General features: G+C 36.9%; 1 protein-coding gene across 1 annotated transcript; it reads left to right on the top strand.

Moving 5' to 3' along the window:
* The first annotated feature begins 441 nt into the window (after positions 1 to 441).
* On the top strand, positions 442 to 22,041 carry LOC120253762 (putative adenylate cyclase regulatory protein). Its single transcript, XM_039262007.1, has 13 exons — positions 442 to 478; positions 730 to 804; positions 1,774 to 1,845; positions 1,942 to 2,013; positions 8,421 to 8,492; positions 10,471 to 10,542; positions 11,008 to 11,079; positions 11,263 to 11,328; positions 11,458 to 11,523; positions 19,482 to 19,625; positions 20,257 to 20,328; positions 21,287 to 21,433; positions 21,530 to 22,041. The coding sequence occupies exons 1-13, from the start codon at positions 442 to 444 to the stop codon at positions 21,715 to 21,717; spliced, it is 1,155 nt and encodes a 384-aa protein (XP_039117941.1). The 3' UTR covers positions 21,718 to 22,041.
* The last annotated feature ends 192 nt before the right edge of the window (positions 22,042 to 22,233 follow it).

The raw sequence follows: 22,233 nt of genomic DNA, 5'->3' as shown, positions 1-22,233 counted from the left end.
TACAACGATATTAAAGAAGCATTTTAAATAATATTTTGATTTCATTATAAGTTATTTTCAAGCAAAAAATTCTTGTAAACCTAGATAATTTAAATTAGAAACACCAAAAGTTATTCCCATGAATGATTACTTGGAGAAATTTCTGCAAATATTATCAATAAAAAAAAAAAAAAACTAGCTCCTAACTTATCCTTTACTTGGTTGTTGATATGCATTAAATTGTGAATTAGATTAGAATATTGGCTCTCATTTTTATGTTTAATTACAAACAAGTTTACCTTTGACCAATTTCTGCATAGAAATAAAGTAAGAACCATGTTTGGTTGTTGATATGCATTAAATTGTGAATTAGATTAGACTATTTCCTCTCATTTTTTTTTTTGTTTAATTACAGACAGGTTTACCTTTGACTAATTTCTGCATAGAAATAAAATAAGAACCATGGCCATGATCCTTAGAAATCTTGAGACAATTATCGGTGTGATATTAGTCTAGCTCTTGCGTAAAAACTATATTACAATAGCATTAAAGAATGGCTTTGATGTTTCCTTGAATGCATAGCATTTATATTGATGCAAATGTATCTCCTTCAATCATCTACTTGCTCTTTAATTTGTTTTGTTTTCTTATTATATAATCTAATTGTAAATTTCAATATATTCACAATTTTTTTATGAAATATTATTTCATATTCTTTATGAAGGTCTCTAATCAATGTTCTTGTTGTAGGTTTAACAAAACTTAAGTCTCTTAATATTAGGTATTGTAACAGCGTGACAGATGAAGACATGGAGCCTCTTTCAGGTTGGTGCCATTATCTTAACTTTTTTTTTATATATAATAAGTTTACCTTAGCTTTTTTTTTTACATGGATAAAATTTTACAAGAACTATTATTTAAAAAAGAAATATTTCATGAAGTATGCTTTAACCTCCGCCATCACAACTTAAGAAGATATTGCAAATTAGTCATTATTTTAATGGAATCGCAAGTTGTCGTTAAGAGATTATTTGGTTTTATTGCTTATTTTAATTATTCAATATAAGCAATGCAGTTACAATTTCTAAAGATCGAATAATTTAATTAATTATTTTGCAAATTTGTTTTTAGAGAATGTCCAAGGTAAGTGATACTTTATTGCATAAAATTCTATAATCTCAAATATGCTTTTACAAATATCACTTGGATGATCAACACAATTGACGCTGCATGTTTTGAAAGATGGTTTTAGTGAAGGTTAGACTTGCTTAAATTTTTTTGTAGAAATGGAAAGCTTATTAAAGGCAAGCAAATCAAGAATCATGGAAGAATTCAGTTTTTTAAAGTCTAAATAAAGGATTGCAATTAGGTTATTAATGTTTTCTATCCTTGGATTGCATCTTTGCAGCCTTGTGGTTGTGTCTGCATCTTGTTAAGTGTTTCTACATCGAATTTTAGATTTTCTTCACTAAGCGGCTGCTCAGCAAGTACCTAAAGATTTCAGCTTCTTTCATTTTATTTAAAAGTCCAGCTATCTACTGATCTGCCTATTGGTTTTTGTTTATCTGAAATCGACTTTTGTAGTTTAACACAATGGTTAGAGTTATCATTTTATACTTTGCAAAGTATAGAGTGCTCACATTAAATTTTTGGTTGTATTCCGACTTATTTTCTTTTTCTTGCATGAATCCTCATGCCCTTTTTCTTCTTTTTCCTACTTGTATGAGCCTTTCAACTTCAAATTTTCACTTTTCATTCAGCATTGGCATATATACATGTATTCACTTTGTTCAGGTTTAACAAACTTAAAAGAGCTAAAGTTGTCATGCACTAAAGTCACAGATTTGGGTATTGCATACTTGGAGGGTATCTATCTCAGAATCATTTCAACACATTACATTGTTACAGTGGATTGGCTGTTATAACATACATAGTTTATTTGTGATTTTTGTACTCTTTTAGGTTTGCGTGAACTTTCTCATCTAGATTTGCTGGGTTGCCCTGTGACTTTTGCTTCATTGGGAACTATCTCAGGTTTCTATTTCTTTTGACACTTTAATCATTGAGAGTTTGGCGTAAGAAGAAGCACTTACAGTTATTTAGGAGTATATTTTTGTCTTTCACTATCTGATGATTCTTTACAACTTATTTTGATCCATTGAAGAAATTTATTATTGAAAACATTTTATATTTTTACTTGGCAAAGGTGGACCTTATTAATTCAGGCAATTAGAGGTGGCATTTATTAGCTTTCATGTAGAAATGGCACCAATGAAGGCACAAGAAAGGACCTGAAACCAAGTATGTTGTAGTAATTCTGATTTGATATATCCTTTCCATGATCAGACAACTTGGTGGCCCTGAAATATCACTAGAATAACAACACCATGCTTGGCATGGAGAGTTCAAAATGTGAGGTTCATGAGGTAATGTGGAAAATATAAATTCCTAATTAAACATGTGGTTTTTATTTTTGTGGAACAAAAATAAATAAATAGAAGGATCTATTTAGATTAATATGAAAAGAAGTGGTTTTAAAGCCAGGTAGGAGAGTTCAAAATGTGAGGTTGATGAGGTAATGTGGAAAATATAGAATTCCTAATTAAACATGCAGTTTTTATTTTTGTGGAACAAAAATAAATAAATAGAAGGATCTATTTAGATTAATATGAAAAGAAGTGGTTTTAAAGCCAGGTAGAATTTTTTTTTTTTTTTTTATGTAGAGACTTCTTTTGGAAATTATCATAGGAAGGTCATCTATGTTTGACAGTTATCTAACACCTATTTTTCATTTAATCATGGAGCAGTAAGCTCTAGTAGAAGATAAATGTTGAGCACCATTAGAATTTCTTTCATTGTCATTAATTAATTCTTGTATTTTTTATGTTTCTTCGACTTCATGTAGTGCTTTTACTAAATTAAAACAACTAATGTTTATCAAAAGCTTGAGTAAGGCTTCTACATATTCCTCTAGGTGTTTGTATTGTTAGATATAAGCCTAACATATTATCTAGGATCGATATTATTAATCACTCTAATCTGTCCCTTAATAGGCGCTAATCTATTTTAAGTAACCTTTGTTAGAATAGAGAGATGAAGAAAGAATGGTAATCCATGTCATTACAATCACATTGTTTACAAGTATGTATATATACACTAGAGTAGTAAACAGTAATGGGCTTTATATGTTTAACACCCCCTTTCAAACTCAAGGTGGATCAGGAGGATCCGAGATACAGAGTTTGAGAAGATGGAACTGATGTTATGGGGTCTATGCGTTGGTGAAGAAGTCAGCAACTTGAGACTCAGGCGGCACATACTAAAGAGTAATTATCGACTGCTGACAGTGTGAACGTATGAAAGACGCATCCATACCAATGTGCTTGGTCAATTCACGCTTCACGGGGTCATTGGCAATCTATATAGCACTAGTGTTGTTACAGAGAAGAGGTGTAGGAGTATCACATGAAACACCAAATTCAGCCAGCAACCAATGAAACCATACAATTTTAAATGTAGTAGTAGCAAGAGCCCGAAGTTCCGCTTCAGTGCTAGAACATGACACCACAGTCTATTTCTTAGACTTCCATGTAAGAAGAGAAGTACCAAGAAATATGCAACACATGAAATGGGCATAGAATAGACGTCGAGATGTTGTCCCCCTCAGATAATGCAACACACGAAATAAATGGTTGTAGTGAACTGAAGTAGGAGCACTAACGAACTGGCTTAACACATGAACAACATGAGCAATATTAGGCCTGGTGACCGTAAGATAGACAAGACTGCCCACAAGATGACGATAGTGAGAAGGATCCTCTAGTGTTGTGCCATCGGTGGGACAAAGTTGAACATGAAGCTCCATAGGTGTAGCGGCAGTCCGTGAATCAGTAAGATCAGAGCGTACAATAAGATCCTGAATATATGGATGTTGAGAAAGATAGTAACCATCATACGTGGAAGTCACCTCGTTCCCTATAAAATAACTTAGAGGTCCTAAATCAGACATCATAAACTTTTGGCTGAGATGTTGCTTCACAAAAGCAATATACTCCATATCATCATCAGTTTTCTGCATATCATCCACATAGAGCAGAAGCAAGGTGCGACCATGTTGAGAGATATGAATGAATAATGCAGGATCATGATCGTTGGGTGAAAAACTAGCTGCACACACCACAGAACTAAATCATTCAAACCAAGCATGTGGAGCTTGTTTGAGACTATAGAGAGCACGGTGAAGGTGACAAACATAACCTTCAGATGTCTCAATACCATGAGGTGGATGCATATATACCTCATGTAAATCATTGTGAAGACTTTCTTCACAATGATTTACATGAGAGAGATAGTCCAAGAGCGAACAACAACCACAGCAATCAGAGTGCGGATTGTAATCAGATGAGCCACATGAGGAAGTCTCATCATAATCACGACCATGTGCCTGCAGAAAACCACGAGCCACAAGACGAGCCTTATAGCATTCTACTGAACCATTAGACGTTGTCTTGACCTTATACACTCACTTGCATGTAATAGGAATTGCTTGAGCAGGTAGAAGAACAAGATCCCAAGTGTCTGTCTTTTCCAAAGCTGAAAGCCCCTTAGACCTTAGGCATAACCAATTACCACTCAGGGATACTAGCTGCCTCCTAATAAGGGATGGGCTCATATACAACACCAGCAGTAGAAAAACCATATCTGTCACGTGAACAAATAGTAGCACGATCATGAAGGTCATACCGAGACATCAAGACAGGTAATAAACCATCAGACGTTACATCAGTGGTACTGGCCAGAGCATCAAGAGGAGTAGGAATGGAACTGGGGATCATAAGGAACTTTAGGCCGACAACGATAGTGAAAAGGATACGTGTTAGGAGCTGAGGGTGGAGGTATAATGGAAAGTGGAGCTGATATAACAGAAGATGGAGCTGGAGGTGGAGTAGGAGGTGAAGAACGAACAACGGAAGACTCTATGGTAGGAATCAATTCCAAAGGAGGAAGTTGAAGAAACAAAAAAATCTGTGGAAGAAGAAAAGGAAGAGGGACGTTGAATAGCAGAAGAGTAGAAATAAGGACGACTCTTGTCAAAAGTGGCATCTTGAGATATTTGAATGCGACGTGCAGAAGGGTCATAGCAATGATAGCCCTTATGCTCAAGACTATACCGAAGAAAGGCACTCAGTTGGTTGAGCTGTTAACTTAGTACGTTCAAGAGGTGCAAGTAAGACATTACAAACACAACCAAAGACTCGAAGATGATCATAACGAGGAGGTGAATTGAACAAGATTTCTCCAGGACATTACCCCTGAAGAGAAGAGGATGGTTGCAAGTTGATGAGATAGCCTTAGCCTAGAAATGAACTAGTACAAAAGACGAAATCAAAAGAGTCCTAGCAGTCTCAATCATATGACGATACTTATGTTCAGTGATCCCATTTTGCTGATGAGCACCAGGACAAGAAAGTGTGGAAGAATACCATCAGATGAGAGAAATTGATGAAAAATAGTGGACGGATACTCTCCCCCGGAATCAGTACGAAAACATGAATGACAATAGAAAACTAAGTGTGAACCATGCTAGCAAACAACTGAAAGAAAGCATCGTCACATCTTAGATGTTGTGCGTACTCTTTTAGTGGAGCGTAATGTCCCTAGGTATTTGGGGTTTGATGCTATTTTAACTGCAGTATATCTTATTAATCGTGTGTCTTCTACACCCCTAAGGAGAGAGGTCCCTCTACGTCATTTTCTTCCTAATATTGAGTTGTTTCGCTTATGCCCTCGTGTTTTCGGTTGTGTTAGTTTTGTTCAGGATTTAATTCCTGGTTTGGATAAGTTGTGCCCGTGTGCGCTTAAATGTGTCTTTGTCGGATATTCCCGCACCCAACATGGATATTGTTTGTACCACCCGGCTAGTCATAAGTACTATGTGTCTATGGATGTCACATTTTTTGAGTCTCAATCTTTTTTTCTGACTCGGGTTTTCATGATTTGTTGACTACGTCGTCTGATATTGTTCTCCCAATTCCTGTTTCGGTCACTCCGTCTGTGCCTATGCCTAGTGTGACGCCTCCTCCAGTCAATCTAGATGATAGCCATTTTGGACAGCTTTATCATCACTGCCAACATGTACCACCCCCAGATCTGCCCCCTCCGGTCGTCTCCCCGGACGATGTAGATCTGTCTCTTGATCTTCCTATTGCCTTTCACAAAGGTATTCGTTCTTGCACAAAACATCCCATCGCACTTTTTATTTCTTAAGATAATCTTCATCCGTCCTTCGGCACCTTTGTTCTTTCTTTGTCTGCCGAGTCAATCCCCAGGAACTACTAGGATGGACATATGCTTCCACAATGGCAGATGGCAATGGATGAGGAAATAGAAGCCTTGAGATCTTATGGTACATGGAAGCTCGTGCCTCACCCTGCTATAATGCCAGCGTCGTCACTTGCCGATGGGTCTTCTCTGTCAAGCACAAAGCTGATGGTACAGTTGATTGCTACAAAGCCCTGTTGGTGGACCATGGTTTTACTCAGACTAATGGTGTTGATTATGTTGAGATTTTTGACTGGTTGCTCGTCTAAATTTCATTTGCATTCTACTGTCGTTAGCTATGAATTGATCATGGGTGCTCTGTCAACTCAATGTAAAGAATGCCTTTCTCTATGGAGACTTAGTTGAGACAGTGTTTAAGAAGCAACTTCCAGGGTATGTTGCTCAGGGGGAGAATCTAGTTTGCCAGCTCAAGAAAGCGATCTATGGTCTGAAACAGAGTTCTTGTTCATGGTTTGAAAATTTTAGTGTAATTGCAGTTGCAGATGATTTTCGTAGGTGCAATGTGGATCACTTTGTGTTCTATAAGAGCACTTCATCTGGATGTGTTATACTTGCGGTATATGTCGATGACATCTTGTTGACGGGTAGCGATCGTCAGAGCATTCAGAGAACTAAGGAGCATTTAATGAAGCATTTTGTTACACAAGACATGGGACAACCAAGATACTTCCTTGGTATTGAGTTTGCATATGGCAGCGGAAAGATGATGCTCTCACAGCAGAAGTATGTGTTGGACTTACTTAAGGAGACTGGTTTATTGAGTTGTAAACCAAAGAGTACACCTATTGAGCAGTCATCACCCTTGTGCGAGACATCTTCCCCATCTCTCAAAGATCTAGATCAATACAGACATCTGATTGGCAAGCTCATATATCTAACAGTTGCTCATCCTGATATATCTTACGTAGTTGGGCTCCTAAGTCAATCTATGTATGAGCCATGAGAAGTTTACTGGCAGGGTGCTCAGAAGGTTCTTACATATGTTAAAGGAGCTCCCAACAAAGGTCTTCTCTACAAGAATCATGGTCACCTGGACATTGCAACCTATTCTGACTCGGGTTATGCTGGCGATAGAAGAGATAGAAAGTCTACGTCTGGTTTCTGTACGTATGTTGGTGGAAACTTGGTTATTTGGTGAAACAAGAAGCAGAATGTGCTTTCAAGATCGAGTGCCGAAGCAGAGTACAGATCAATGGCACAGATAGCTTGTGAGATGGTTTGGGTACAATCTTTGCTATCTGAGTTAGGATTCCCCATCACGATACCTATGCAGATGTTATGTGATAATCAGGCCACCATCTTCATTGCAAACAATCCAACATTCCATGTGCATGTGGAGGTTGATTGTCACTATGTTCATGATATAGTATTGAAGGGAGTCATCTCTACGCCATACACCCAGCTGTCTGAACAACTAGTGGATATCTTCACCAAGGGTTTAAGTGTTAAAGTCTTTAGTAATCTATGTAACAAGCTAGGCATGTTCGATATATATGCTCCAGTTTAAGGGGGAGTTTTAGAGTTTAGATTGGTTAATGGGCCGTATTGGGCCCATACCACAAAACCTTAATATTTTTCTATATATACCCTTGTACTCTTTTCCTGATTGATATCGAAATTATTTTTCCTATGCTCACACTTCCCTTGTGTAACTTGTAAAAGGAGTTCTTTGCTAACTCTAGAATACCTCTTGATTTCCTTACACAAGTTAAAGATATAGTAATTGTTTTCTAAGCTCCATTTTTGGATATAATGATGTGTGAATCATTTTTTCTGTTGGTAAAGTGAAGAAAAGATCTAACACAAGAACTTTTTGTCCTCAAATGACTTCAATTTTCACATCTTACTTGCTCATGAGTACCTGTGAGTTTTATTTATTGATGGCAATTATAAGCTGTAACATTGAATTGATATCTTGTTTTTTTTAAGTAACATGCAAAAGGCTTAAAAGGCTTGTGTACAAATTGTATTTTATTTTTTTGTCTCTTATTAGTTGCTGTTATAATCATCGTTTAATACCTTCAATGTGCAATATACTTAATTATGGAGTTACTGGTAGGTTTTGGTTTGATAAAATTACAGTGGTTTTATATCTGCAGGTTTTACTTCTTTGTTGCAATTAAATCTCAATCAATGTGGTCTATCTGATGAGGGGTGTCAGAAGCTTTCTGGTGAGTCAGTTTAATAATTTGATGACTTGACACCCATTATATTTATTTGGGTATACAATTCATATAATGATTTTGAAAAATGCTACTTCTTCTAGTGCAGTTATGCTAATTTGACTATATCCTGCCTCCATTTTCCCTTCTTTGTGCCTCTGTTTGCATGAATAGTCTGCAACTAGTTTTGAGATACAGGACAGGCTCAAGAATTGTTGGCAAGATATGACCTCCCCTTTGTACAATCTATAGAAGTTTCATCAGTTAGTCATTAACATTGTCACAGTCATGTAATAATTTAACAAATATATTTAGATACTTTTGGAGTTTGTTCATAGTTGTCAATTATGATTTCACAATATTTGATTGCATGTACTTGCAATATTAGAAGGGGAAGTGGGAAGTGATTGTTTAAAGAGAATATGTGGAATCTACCCGGAGTTGGAAGCTTGAAATTGTTTCATGAAATATTTACAGAGTTGGAGATGGTAATTTTTTCGCAAAGTAGGGTGCATAGATTGTAATAGTACACTTCCATGAAGGTTCTGTTTGTTTCAGATATTCTACATTTGATTTTCATAATTATTGTGTTATGACCATGCTTAATTTATTACTATTCTGCTGCAAATATGTGTAGCTATATGCTCATGTTTTAGATAGATTACTGGCTTCTGAAACCCATACGTTATTTCGATGGAAGGCCAGTTATCAGGTACTTTAAGGCAAGGTAGTACAATAAATAGTTCTTATGCTATTGGTATGCTATCTTAATTTATTGTTTTGGGTCTACCTTTATTGAATAGCATCTATGCATGTGCACTATTAATTAATTGAAGTTTGGTCGGATTGTAAGGAGATGCTTCTACACTAGTTTCATTTTGTTCTAATTAGTTATTTCAATTTAGAGTTGGCGTCATCTAGTTTCTAGCATAACTTTAAACCTGCATTATATGAACAATAACTTTTTGACTTGTGAAGCAGAAAGGAGTGTTAAATAAAGGTACGAGTGTTAAACAAAGACCGAGTGACCAATAAATATGAGTTCTAAGTAAAGGACAAATCTGGCTGTTTTTATGATGTTAGGTTTGTTAAAGCTCTAAAATTGGCTGATACTTATCCTTGTAGATTAGTAGAAGAAATCACAATAGCTTTTTAATGCTATAAAAATAATTAGCTATCACAAGTATGATTCCTGATTATTCCATATGGGTTCTCTTTTTTGTCCCACATGTCACTTGCATTTTATATGTTTTTCTTAGTCACCTTGGTGTAAAAGAATTCATACATTGTCCCATTATTGGCTTCATTTTTTAAAACTGTATCCGAGGCCAAATGTTGTTAAATTTTTGGTAATCACTCAGGCACTAGTAGCTGAAAGCCTTGGCCTCTATTTGTGAATATTCCCCTTGTGTCTTCTGATTTTCTTACAAACCGTCAATTATCGTAATAAATAGGCGGGCTTGCCTTTAAGTGATTTCCTCTAAGAGATTCAATGATGAACATTTAGTGTCTGAGGTGAGGAAATTTCAGGCTCCAACATGATAAATATTAGTTGGTATGTTTTTTGAGAAAGATAGATACCAGAATGCTTGGATGATTTGTTTTAGGAAAATTAACCACTTCTGCCTGATGTTTTCTTAATCATATTGAGCATATGATCATAGTCAATATGATTGACGCCATCTGGATCTTATAAGTCAACTTTGTTAATTTTTCCTTTCAGTTATGAAGTGTTAATGCTATTATTTTATAAGATATAAATATTTAAGAAATCCTCTAGTTCATTAGCCCGTGATATTGTGCATTAACTTTGGTATTTGACTGCAGTAGAATACTGTTTTGTACAGACTTTTTTGCACTGTTAAATATCATGCTCAACTTTTCCTTAAACGCTTATCTGTTGTTGTTTCTGGTTTTTCACTCTACTCAGAGTTTAAGGAGCATTTTATTTGTGACCCAGTCTGATTCTGGCTGTGTAAAACTGTAGAGCTTATTCAGTTGAAGGACCTTAATCTGGGGTGCAACAAAATCACCAATGCATGTTTGATAAATTTAAAAGGTGAGCACATAGTTTTTAATATTTCACTGTTTTCTTCAACACGTAGTATACTATATCTAGCTCACTGTTCTTATATTTTTGTTCTATATGTTAGTTTATATGCCCCATTTTTTGGTTTGATTTTCCCGTTGTTCATGTTTTCAGTTTCTTAGTCCTAGCTTCACTTTCCTGCTCTGTTTGTGATTTTGATTACTTTCCTTCTTCTCTATACTCAATTAGTTTTCTTATTTTATCTTCATATTTTCTCATTTAGCTTCTCTTTCTGTTCTAATAAATTTTAAATTTGCTAGAGCCAAAGTTTGTTTAGCAAATTTAATTTTAAATGATGGCATCTTGGTTAAACTTCAAGATGAACTCAGATTTATATCTTCAAGATTTCACCTCTAAGCCTAACAAGATAAACTTACTGGCATCCTTTTCTCAACTGCTCATGTGATTTCCAGCTTCCAAATTTGTTAATTGCAGGGTTAATTAACCTGGAGAGCTTGAACTTGGATGCGTGTAAAATTAGTTCTGAAGGTCTGTTGAGCATCGAAGGTGAGTGCAACAATTCTGCATTTAGGTTAGCAATATGTTAGGTGGGTTCAAATTTCTTCATTTGCTTCAGTCTCCATTTTCCACATAGCTTGAACACAATATCCATCACTGAACATTGTGACAACTATCATAATTATCCTGAGAATCTTCAAGTCCTATGCATGTTTCCATCTGTTTTTTCAGGACTGACATCATTGAGAACTTTGGAATTGTCAAAAACGAGAGTTGAAGCACTTAGTCATCTTTCTGGTTTGCTCTTTCATTGAATCTCACATACAATAATACATAATTCACATGTGTCATTCTTTGCTGTTGACTTATATTTAGTGAATAAGAATCTTCAAGTCCTTCTTTGCATGTTTCCATCTGTTGTTGCAGGACTGATATCATTGAGAACTTTGGAATTGTCAGAAACGAGAGTGGAAGCACTCGATCATCTTTCTGGTTTGCCTTTCATTGAATGTCACATACAAAATTACATAATTCACATGTGTCATTCTTTGCTGTTGACTTATATTTAGTGAATAGTCATGTGTTACTTCAGTTTGTAGAGTTCGCTATTCTTTGCATTAGTTTTGTAGGTTTGCCATTCGCTATTTTATTAATAAGAAAAAAAGAGTTCTACAAGAGAGTTTAGTACAAACCAGAAGCAAAAAAGACAACAAGACAAGAACAAAGACAACACCAAGCAAATACAACAGATAAAGAAAAAGAAGAATTAAAATTGGAAACCAGCATTGCAGAAGCTTTTCATGATCCAATGTGGGAGATCTCTGCCCTGATGGAAAAGCGCGAGAGTATGAAGATTTCTACTGTGAATTGCCAGTTTATTGGCCGGATTGATCCACTCAGCAGGAACATGATGAAGACGAGGATTGCCCACACTATTTAGCAACAAGTTGATGACCAGGCACCAATGAATGATGGTAGAGACAGGAGTATCGTCAACAAGATGATTACCATTAAGCGCCATGTAGATCTCCCGACTAGCAGTGAAGATGTGATGAAGATGCACCTGGGCTCTTAGGACTTCATGTAGGATAATTTGGAGAGCATGAAACTCAAGCAAAATATGGGAATTTCCACTGGTAGGTCCACAGCCTGAAGAGGTAATGAATTTGTTATGATTAGCGATGAAGAAACCAAAGCCACTAACCTGATTTCCCGGCACTGAGGAAGTCGAGATGAAGAGGAAGGGGCCATCAGCGTTTGAGAAATTATTGAGAATTAACTTCCTTCCGACAAGAGAAGCTGTGGCAGTATAATAATTCTTTACATGTGCAACTGCTTTTGTAGCAATAACAGAAAAGTTAGGAGCAGTTTGCTTGAAGATAACATCACATCTGTGTTTCCAAATATACCAGGTAGTTGCTGCAATAATAGACCTATAAAACAATGTATAGCTACTACAGATAATCCAATTGCCATTAAGAAAACCATCAGGGGAATCAAAGATATGCCCAACCAAAGTATTAAGCCTTTGCCAGATAGACTGTGCTCTAGGACAGTAAATCAAAAGATGATCAGTATGCTCATAATCAAGACCACAGTGAACACATAAATTGCGAGGGCCTGAATTAATGCTGTGAAGGAAATCATATGTTGCCAACTTACCGTTCAAACAAAGCCAAATGAAGTACTGAACCCGCGGGGCAACTTTGAGGTTCCAAATTTTCTTCCAGCCATTCCAAGAACTAGAATCTTGAAACGTGTGGTTAAGGAAATGATAAATCCTGGAAGAAAGTTTAGTACGGCTAAACCCAGGGGTCCACCTCCAATTACAAGGAACATTAGTATCAATATGACCCAATCTATCATTAAAACCATTCAAATTATCACCGAATAAGTTATACAGCTTTTGAACATCCTAGGAGCCCTGCAAGATAAAATCCGAAACCTGGAAACCTTCCAAATCCAGATTCATATTACAAAATGTGGGGTTGAAAGCAAGGGGGATAGAACCCCACCAAGGATCATAAAGAAAAGAAGCCAAATTAGGGTTCACAGAGTTCATAGAGCAGTAAGGCTTCAAATGATTGGCTGTAGAACATAATCCTCTAAAGAACCAAGAGCAACCAGGAGGGACATTGTCTTTCCAAAAATTAAATTTACCATATTTAGAAACCATAATACTAACCCAAATTGTGTCATTCTCATTCAAATATTTGAAGACATTATTGGCCATCAAGGAGACCTTAGCTATTGAGAGATTTCTAATGCCAAGACCCCCCTCAGGCTTGGGTATAGTTAAATTGGCCCAAGCAACTGCATAAATGCCCTTTCCATTGCCACCTTTGTGCCAAAGAAAATCCCTAACAATTTTATCAATTTCCTTGAGAACAGTGTCTGGGATATTATAAACAGAGGAATAGTATGTTGGAATTGAAAGAATAGAGGAATTAATGAGAATGATTTTAGCTGGTTGGGAGAGTTTAAAATGCTTCCACACAGAGCAGAGCCTGCGGATTCTGTCAATCATAGGATTGAAAGAAATCATCGCAATCTTTTTAGGAGAAATAAGGACACCTAAATAGGTAAAAGGGAAAGAGGCATGATTAAAGTTAAGAATAGAGCAAATACTGTTGGTAACTCTTTTATTGAACCAAGAGGGGAGATATATAGTCGATTTGTGCAAATTGACATGCTAACCAGTAAGGCGACCATAAATAGCAAGGCAGAGTTTGATATTTCTGGCAGCTTTTCTGGTAGCGTGGGAAATCAGGACTAAATCATCAACATACATAAGATGATTAAAATTGACAGGTAAATCGTGATTAAATCCAGGAATGAAGTTTCTATGAAGGGCAAAATTAAGCATTGAGGTTAAATTTTGCGAAACCAAGATGAAAAGGTAAGAAGAAAAGGGATCCCCTTGACGGATGCCACGAGAGGAAGTAAACCAAGCACTCGGCTCCCCATTGATAAGAAGAGAGAATGATGTGGAAGAGAGACAGGTTTTGATCCAGGAAATCCAAATTGAAGGGAAATTGATTCTGGTTAGGGTGGCAAGAATTGCATTCCAGCTAATAGAGTCATATGCTTTCTCAATGTCAATCTTAACAATCATCCTCGGGGGGTGGGCAAGATCCTTCTCAATAGAATGGGCAATCTCTTGAAGGGCAATAATGTTATCAAAAGGATTACGGCCAGCCACGAACCCAGTTTGCTCTCTACCAATAAGTTTTGGGAGAACTAGCTTAAGCCGGTTAGCCATAACCTTAGATAAAATTTTGAAACACACATTGCAAAGGGAAATAGGTCTGAAATCAGAAACTAAGGTAGGGTTATCTTTTTTCGGAATTAAGACAATGTAGGTGCGACCCCAAGAAGACGGAAGAGAACAGCTAGTGAAAAACTTATTAACAGCATTAAAAAGGTAATCCCCAAAATCATTCCAGAAAAATTGGTAAAATTCTGCATTAAAACCATCAGGTCCAGGACTCTTACCAGCAGGGAGATCCACAACAATACGATAAATTTCTTCCTTAGAAACCTCACCAATGAGCATCCCACCGTCACGATCCGACAAACGGGGTAAATCATCCGGTAAAGCCAAAAGGATATCAGAAAGAGAATGAGAAACATTAGCAGACCACAACATAGAGTAATAATTCAAGAAAGCATCATAAATAGAATTTTGTTCATGAAAAGTATTACCATTAGGATCAGAAATTTGAGAAATGTGGGACTGATGCTTACGGAGGCGAGCTGATTTATGAAAGAAACTGGTATTGCGATCTCCATTACAAATCCAAAGCAAATGATTGAGTTGTGCCCATTTGATAGCATTCTGTCTTTGAAGAGCATCATATTTAGCATAGAGATCCAAAAGATAAGAATGATTACTAGAAAAAGTAAGGTCTTGCTGCTTAGCAGCTCTAACAGCATTCTCAACAGAGAACATTTCAGCCTCAATAGAATTAAGTCCACTAGCACGCCAAATTTTAATATAGGAACGGGACCGAGAAAGGAAATGAGTGAAAGCATGTAAAGCATTGCCATGGGGGATGCAATCAAAAGCTTTCCTCACTGCATCATGACAACCAAGGTAATCAAGCCAGAAATTATCAAATCTAAAAATACTAGGTTTTCTAATATTACGAGAGTGAACCGTAAGGAGAAAGGGGGCGTGATCCGAACAAAGCCTAGGTAAGTGATTAAGAGTGTAAGAATTAAAAGCAGAGTACCAATTAAGATTGACTAAACAACGATCCAAGCGAGCCCACCTCCGGGCAAGACCTGTTCTATTATTACACCAAGTAAAGTTAGTCCCAATGAAATGTAGGTCCAAAAGATTATTACTGTTAATAAAATTTTGAAATAAACCAGCCTTGCGGGAATAATGCCTGTAAGATCCTCCTTTAAGCTCATTAGGGGAAAGGATGGAGTTAAAATCACCAATAATAAGCCACGGAAAATCGAGAGTGGAAAGTTTAGAGAGTTCAAACCAGAGAGCAGTTTGAGAAGCAAGACAAAGACCGTCATAGATCACTAAAACCAGCCAAATTTGAGTTTTTTCCGAGGATATAATCAGATGAAGAGCTCTTCTGGAAATAGCGATTGGGGTAACCTGACCCAAACAAATATTCCAAATAACCATAATACCGCCCGAGTAACCGTGAGCCAGAATCATGGCCCATTTCCAATTTCTTGGAAGCTTGGTCACAAAACGATCCACTCTGGGGGAATCAGCCCGAGTTTCAACAAGACACAGCAAACAAGGCTTATTATGACGAATAAATCTCAAAATCCGGTTGAAAGTATCTCTACTGGAGATCCCCCTGCAGTTCCAACAAATTATTTTAGGAGCAATCATGAAAACTAACAAGAAAATAAACACAATCGCAAAGAGAAGAGCAACTTCCATGAGGAGCTGAAGGACCGGAACTGAAAAGAGGTAGACCTAGGAGGAACGGCTCCCCCCACCATCCACCCTGCCTTTCTTATGAGAATTGTTTGGAGCTGTAACATTCTTTCTAATCAAGGAATCCCTTCTCTGTACTTCCTGGTATTGGTCAAGGGTCATCAGGTCATCAATTTCATCATGTTTTGCTGACATCTCCTCATCGTCTTCATCTTCTTCCTCTCCTATATTATCGTCCGGTGAAGAGACCTCACTATCCTCACCATGAACGTTATGAGCTAGGGCCGCAATGACCCTGTCCACTACCATCATGTGGGCCTCTCCAGGATCCCCAGAAGAATGAATGGGGTGCTCCACAGGTGCGATGCGGAGAGTAGGTGAAGGGGAAACAGAGCGAAGGAGGAGAGGGGCTTTACCCTTGTCTCGACACGTCTGAGTAGCTTGAGGAGTAGGGTGAGTATTCTCCAAGGAAAAGAGTGTCAGAAGTTTTGGAAGGAGAGTCGTTAGGTGGTCCAGAGTCCCGAGAGACCACAATTGAAAGGTTATCAACGGCTGGATTTTGATCATGGGGAGCATCAATCGAAAGGGTCACTTTGCCATTAATATTTTCGGCTCTAGGTGTACGAGAGGAGGCGTGCCCAAGGTTTTTAAAAACCCAAGGCGGGCTTCGAGGCGCTTCTCAACCGTGAGGCGAGGCGTAAGCCTCGAGGCGTTTTGAGGCGTAAGCCTCAATTTTTTTTGGAAAAAACAACAATATTGTCTACCAAATACAAAGTAACAAATATATTATTTTTATTTATAAAATAAAATTTTTCAAACTTATCTTATCTGATTAAAATATATTATTTTTATCTATAAAATAAATATTTTTTTTTCAAAAATTAATAAAATTATAACTTATTTTATTTGTAACTCATCTTATTTTATTTGTAGTTTATCTTGATAGTTTTTGTCATTTTTACATAATCTTTATATTAAAAAATTAAATTGGTACGTATTACATGCAAAACCATAGGTGTTGATAGGTGTCGATGAGTTTTTTTATTGAATTTTACATGTATAAGTTTTTATTAATGAAAATATATACATATAAATATTTTTATTTGCTTTATAATGATATTACAAAATTTGGATTTTTGAGGCTTAAGCCTCACACGCACTGAGGCGGTGCGCCTCAGTGCGTGCGCTTTTTCTCAGTAAGGCTTAGGCCTCAATTCCATTCTCATAGGCGTGCGCCTTGAGGCTTTGCCCTTGCGCCTCGCCTTGAGGCGCACCTCAAGGAGCACGCCTCACACGATTTTAAAAACCATGGGCGTGCCCTTCCCTGCCACGTCCTGAGAAGCCGCCACGTATACCTCGGGCCGCAGAGGAGTCAGATCGAATGACCTCGTCAGCCGTTCTCGTCTCGGTTGCCCCATCCCCAGCCGCATGCGTGCCACGTGTCGAGGCATCGCGGCCACAGACGCGACCACGCCGGGGAGGAGCTAACAGTCATGATCCAAACTCCTTTTCAAGCGGAGGATCATCGGAGCCCGGAGAAAGCGAAGCATTCATCTCATCGGAACAAGGAGTCGAGGCGTCTGTCCTCATCACCGGTGACAGTGGAACGGGGTGCGATTCGACCGCCATCCCTTGGGCAACACAAGGGGGTGGATGAGATCGCTCCGCTCCAGCAATCACTAGTTGAGGACAAGTATTCGAACCGTGCCCGACCAAGCAGCAAGAATAACAGAAGGTGGGAAGGCGTTCGTAGAGTACCACCACAAAGACACGGTGTAGGTCGTATCCAAGCCAAAACCCACGACTCAACGGTTTGGAGAGATCCACCTCTAGGCAGACACGAGCGAACCGAGATCGAACAAGAGAATTTGTGAGATCATCAACCTTCAGAAGGTTGCCAATGTGAGCTGTGATAGATTCAAGAGTTTCAGCTTCCCAAAAATCCACAGGCAGGTTGTGTAGTTGGACCCAGATGGCCGCAGTGGTAAGCTTGGCAAAAGCTGGTTCAAAGAACTGTTGCCATGGAGACAACTGAAGAATGATACCGTTGATCGACCACGGTCCTTCCACCAGGATCCTCTGCTTAACAGTATGAGATGCGCAGCGAATCAAAAGGAACCCATTTGGGAGGTCGGAGATAGACCTCTCCGATTTCCGCCCATTTTGTCAGCAGAGACAGCTTCACCTGCTCAAATGGTGGAGGCTTACCAAAAAATTTCCCGTATAGCGAGTGTTGGAATCTCATACGAGCGCGATTAAGAGAGTCGTCATCTAATCGAACAAACTGAGATGTAGAGCTTTTAATCTTGGAAAGAAGCTGGGGATTGTAAAGTGGAGAGTTCTCCGACGAACGGGCGGCATTAGAGGCTATTTGGGCCCAAGTTCGAGTTTGTGGAGGTTTGGAGGCAGGATGCGGCTTGTTTCCCCCGCTTGCCATCACAATTTTTGATCTCTAACAATCATTTAAAGAGCACTTCATTCAATTCACAAAAAATTATGTGGTCTCTTGTATGAACAGATTTTTCTTTTTCTTTTTTATTTATTTAAGAAAAATGTTTCTTCTATGGGAAGTGATGTCTCCTTTCGGAAGAATTTGGCATGCATGATAACTTTGGAAATAAATGTCTAGGACCTTGAGTACCTTATGTTTTTCCATTATTGATCTGTTTTTATTATATTGAGCTGGAAGGTGCAATAACAGTAGCTTAATAGATACCAGTTTCAGTATATTTTTTACTTATTCTATGAATTTAGTTTTAATATCCATGTACGCATGTAAAGAAGATGATATTTTTAGAACTTCTGTTTATGGTTTATTACAGATATATCATTTAACAAATGTGAATTGTGATGTATTTTTTGCGCAATTATACTTTTGTGGAAATATTGCATTGTTTGTTGTTATTACTTCTTGCAAAAATAAAAAATAAAAAATAAAAAACTTCCAGCACTATATTGTGATTTGTGAGCCATTAGCTCTGTTGCTTGCTTGAATAATACTTTGTGTTAGCTGCTTAAGTCATCAATTCAGAAGGTATTCATGTTCCTAGTTTCATTATTGTCTTCTATTTTTCTTAACAATAAATGATGTATCTGCTCCATAGCATTGAGGAAAAGACATTTTGACTGGTCATTTTCAAAAAGACATCATCACATGGGGAAATTAGGGTCACTAGATGATGACAACATTGCACACCCACCATTTTGTATTGTCCATGCACTTCAACAGGTTGCTAAATACAATGGAAAATCTACAGTAAGTAAAAGCAAACTAATTGCTTGAAGGAGTTTGGCTGCTGGTTCATTTTGCCTTTCCTTTCTGAAAAACCTGAAGATAGGTCTCCGATATGCTGTTTTTGACAATTTTCCTTTTAGCCTGACTGATTTGTTTTGTCCAGAATGTGCTGCATATATTCTTCGTTATATCAAAATACATAGCGTTTATTGTCTTATTATGTAATTAAATACTTCTTCATTTTGAGCCATATACTTTGCTTATTCAAACTTGTGATTATTATGACAGTTTCATTCTTCTCAGGTTTACACAATTTGGAGAATCTTGATCTGTCTTTCACTTTAGTCAATGATAATAGTTTAGCAGCATTATCTACATTGACATCCCTTATGTCACTTAATCTACAGTACCTCAAGATTTCAGATGAAGGCCTGCCTTTTCTTTCAAGTAAGCACATTTACAAATGTTACCATGCTTGACTCATGTTAACATGTAGATGTCTGTTCTGATCATTTGGTCACGGTAAAATATCTTCTATTCTATTGTGGTTCTTCCATGCTATAATGCTCAAATTTGTGGTGATACTGGGAAATTTCAAGTTTTTCATGCTGATATTTTTTTTTAAAAAAAAAAGGGTACAACATCGTATAAACTTTCAACTTACTTTTTCCATGCTTTTACTCATTGTTCTTATGCCAAATGTTTATTTTTTTAAAAAAATTTTGAAAACATGCTCTATAGAAATCCTATTAGGTAATCCTTTTATTGTCGCTTTCTTTTACATCTGTTGGTTTGTAAAGAGAGAAAAAGAATCTAATTTCACAACTTTAGGGATTATAAGCAGAGTAGCTTCCAAATATGAAGGAGAAAAGTTATATATAAAGGGTACTTATTTATTTCAGTGTTTCGTGAAAATCGAGGTTTTCTATTTTAATTCGAGGTTTTCTATTTTAATTTACAAATGAATTAAAACACAAAAATGTAAAAAGAAAATGCACATGCACACATACTCAGAGGGTGTCGTCAATCTAGACTTCTGTTTCTTGTTTAATTTATCTTTCTTTCAATGTTCATGCAGGTCACATTGGATTGACTCATCTGGATTTGTCTGGTTGCAAACATTTGGATATTGGATTTGACAAATTAGAATGTACATAAATTTTTTTTTTTAATTTTTTGTTTTTTTACTCTATACTATTTTTCTAGTTCAGTTTCAGCCACTACCTGTCCATTTTTTTACTCTATATTATTTTCCTAGTTCAGTTTCAGCCACTACCTGTCCATTTCTTTAAACACTTTATAGTCTAGTGGTTTTGGCGTCATATGATTGTGTTAATTAGTTTAATCTGTATACCATGTTTATATCTATGTAAATCCTTAAAATAAAGAGTCAAAAAACTTACATGTTCAATGTTGCACAAGAAGTATTTTATTCTCAGTTTAAGTGTCACATATCCGTGAAATTTCTTGGCCAAAACTGCCTGACTTTTCATCAGAAATTTGATAATCCATGAATTCTTCAGTTTTTAGCAATACATTTCTCTTGCTGGATATGATTTTAGGTGGTGTTCGGTAATAATAGGAAAAGGAGTTTGGAATTTGAAGTTGCAGTAACATAATTAGTGTAATTAGTTATGTTGTTTAAGAACAGTTGTTCTAGTTTTACCCTAATGCTAGTTTATATCTTTCAAAGTCAGTATGACATGGTTTATTATTGTTTACTAATACATAGATCCTTATCAAAGCTTGTCTTTTAAGTATTTATAATTCATGCACTTGAGTTTTGAACTTTGCGATACATTTGCACAATTTACATTCTTCTTAAGGTTTCATTTGAGTTAAGTTGATAAACCAGTTCGATGCATACCTTAAATATGTTTCAGAATCAGGTTGTGTAAGTAAAGTTTAGTCACTAGTCTGTACATTCATGCAGGTACAGTTTATATATTAAAATCAAGTCATATTATATAATCATATTAGATTGAACTGCTTTGTCTTAGACAATTGTGGAATTCTCTGTGAACCTTCAGAAATTGATGGTGGTGATCTGAATTTTATTGCTTCTCAGCCATTACTCATTTTTTCCGATGCTTAAATATGACGAACAGGCTTCACGAATCTGCAGTCCCTTGAGATATGTGACGGGTATCTTGATGATAGCTGCGTGGACAGCATCAAAGGCCTTACCTCGCTTAAACTGTTAAATCTGTCTAATAACTGTGAGCTCACAGATATGGCATTGGAAAGTATTTCTGGTACTGCAATAAAGATCCAGAGCATAAACTATTCTTCATTTTTGGTTTCCGAATGCTTATCTTGCTCCCTTATCTTGTACTTTGCCACCTCTGCAGGATTGACTGCCTTGTGTTTGCTGAACGCTTCATATAATTTTAAAATAACTGATGCTGGTCTGCAACATCTTCCACCATTGAAGAATTTAAGATCACTTTATTTAGATTTCACCGAAGTGACTGCAGATAAACTAAGGAGACTTCAACGTAATTTTCTTCCTAATCTGGTAATTTTTCAACCACGCTAATGTGTTGTTCTGGTCAAGCAAAACCTGAAATAAATTGCAGATATGGGTGCAATCTTGCCAAGGCTTGGGATTTGTGTTGGTCTGTCTGAAGAGTGTCTTAGGCTTGTGACACCTTGTTTGTTGGATGTGAAATAATGAAAAGAGAATGATTGTTGATATATGTTTTCTTTGTACATGTAAATGTGAGTAATTTTGCCGATATTCTTTTCATTGGTCATGTTGCATGCTGGTAAAATGGTAAGACTTAGTGTTGTAATTGTTTGAGAGAAGAACCAAATATTCAGAAACTTATCTGTGGCTGTGGCTTACTTAATGATCATAAAAATACAGTATCAAATGACATAATGTTGTGACTAAGGTAGTGTTTGTTTCAAGAGATTTGGAGTTACATGTAACTCCAAATCCTTTATCTTTTTAAAATCCGGTGTTTGTTTTGATGTATTTCATTTTTCATGTGCTTTTGAAATCCCATCATTGAGGGATTTTGGTTTACGGTCAAAATGACCGTAAAACCAA

Source organism: Dioscorea cayenensis, unplaced genomic scaffold (genome assembly GCF_009730915.1).
Source record: "Dioscorea cayenensis subsp. rotundata cultivar TDr96_F1 unplaced genomic scaffold, TDr96_F1_v2_PseudoChromosome.rev07_lg8_w22 25.fasta BLBR01000200.1, whole genome shotgun sequence".
NCBI classification, from domain to species: domain Eukaryota; kingdom Viridiplantae; phylum Streptophyta; class Magnoliopsida; order Dioscoreales; family Dioscoreaceae; genus Dioscorea; species Dioscorea cayenensis.
This window is presented reverse-complemented; position numbering and strand designations above follow the sequence as displayed.

What these genes read in the sequence shown, in the direction of transcription:
- LOC120253762 (XM_039262007.1), top strand. Translation starts at nt 442, where the DNA reads ATGGCCATGATCCTTAGAAATCTTGAGACAATTATCG. An exon ending in TTCATTGGGAACTATCTCAG is followed by an intron (nt 2,014 to 8,420) that starts GTTTCTATTTCT and finishes TTATATCTGCAG; the next exon opens with GTTTTACTTCTTTGTTGCAA. An exon ending in AGCACTTAGTCATCTTTCTG is followed by an intron (nt 11,329 to 11,457) that starts GTTTGCTCTTTC and finishes CTGTTGTTGCAG; the next exon opens with GACTGATATCATTGAGAACT.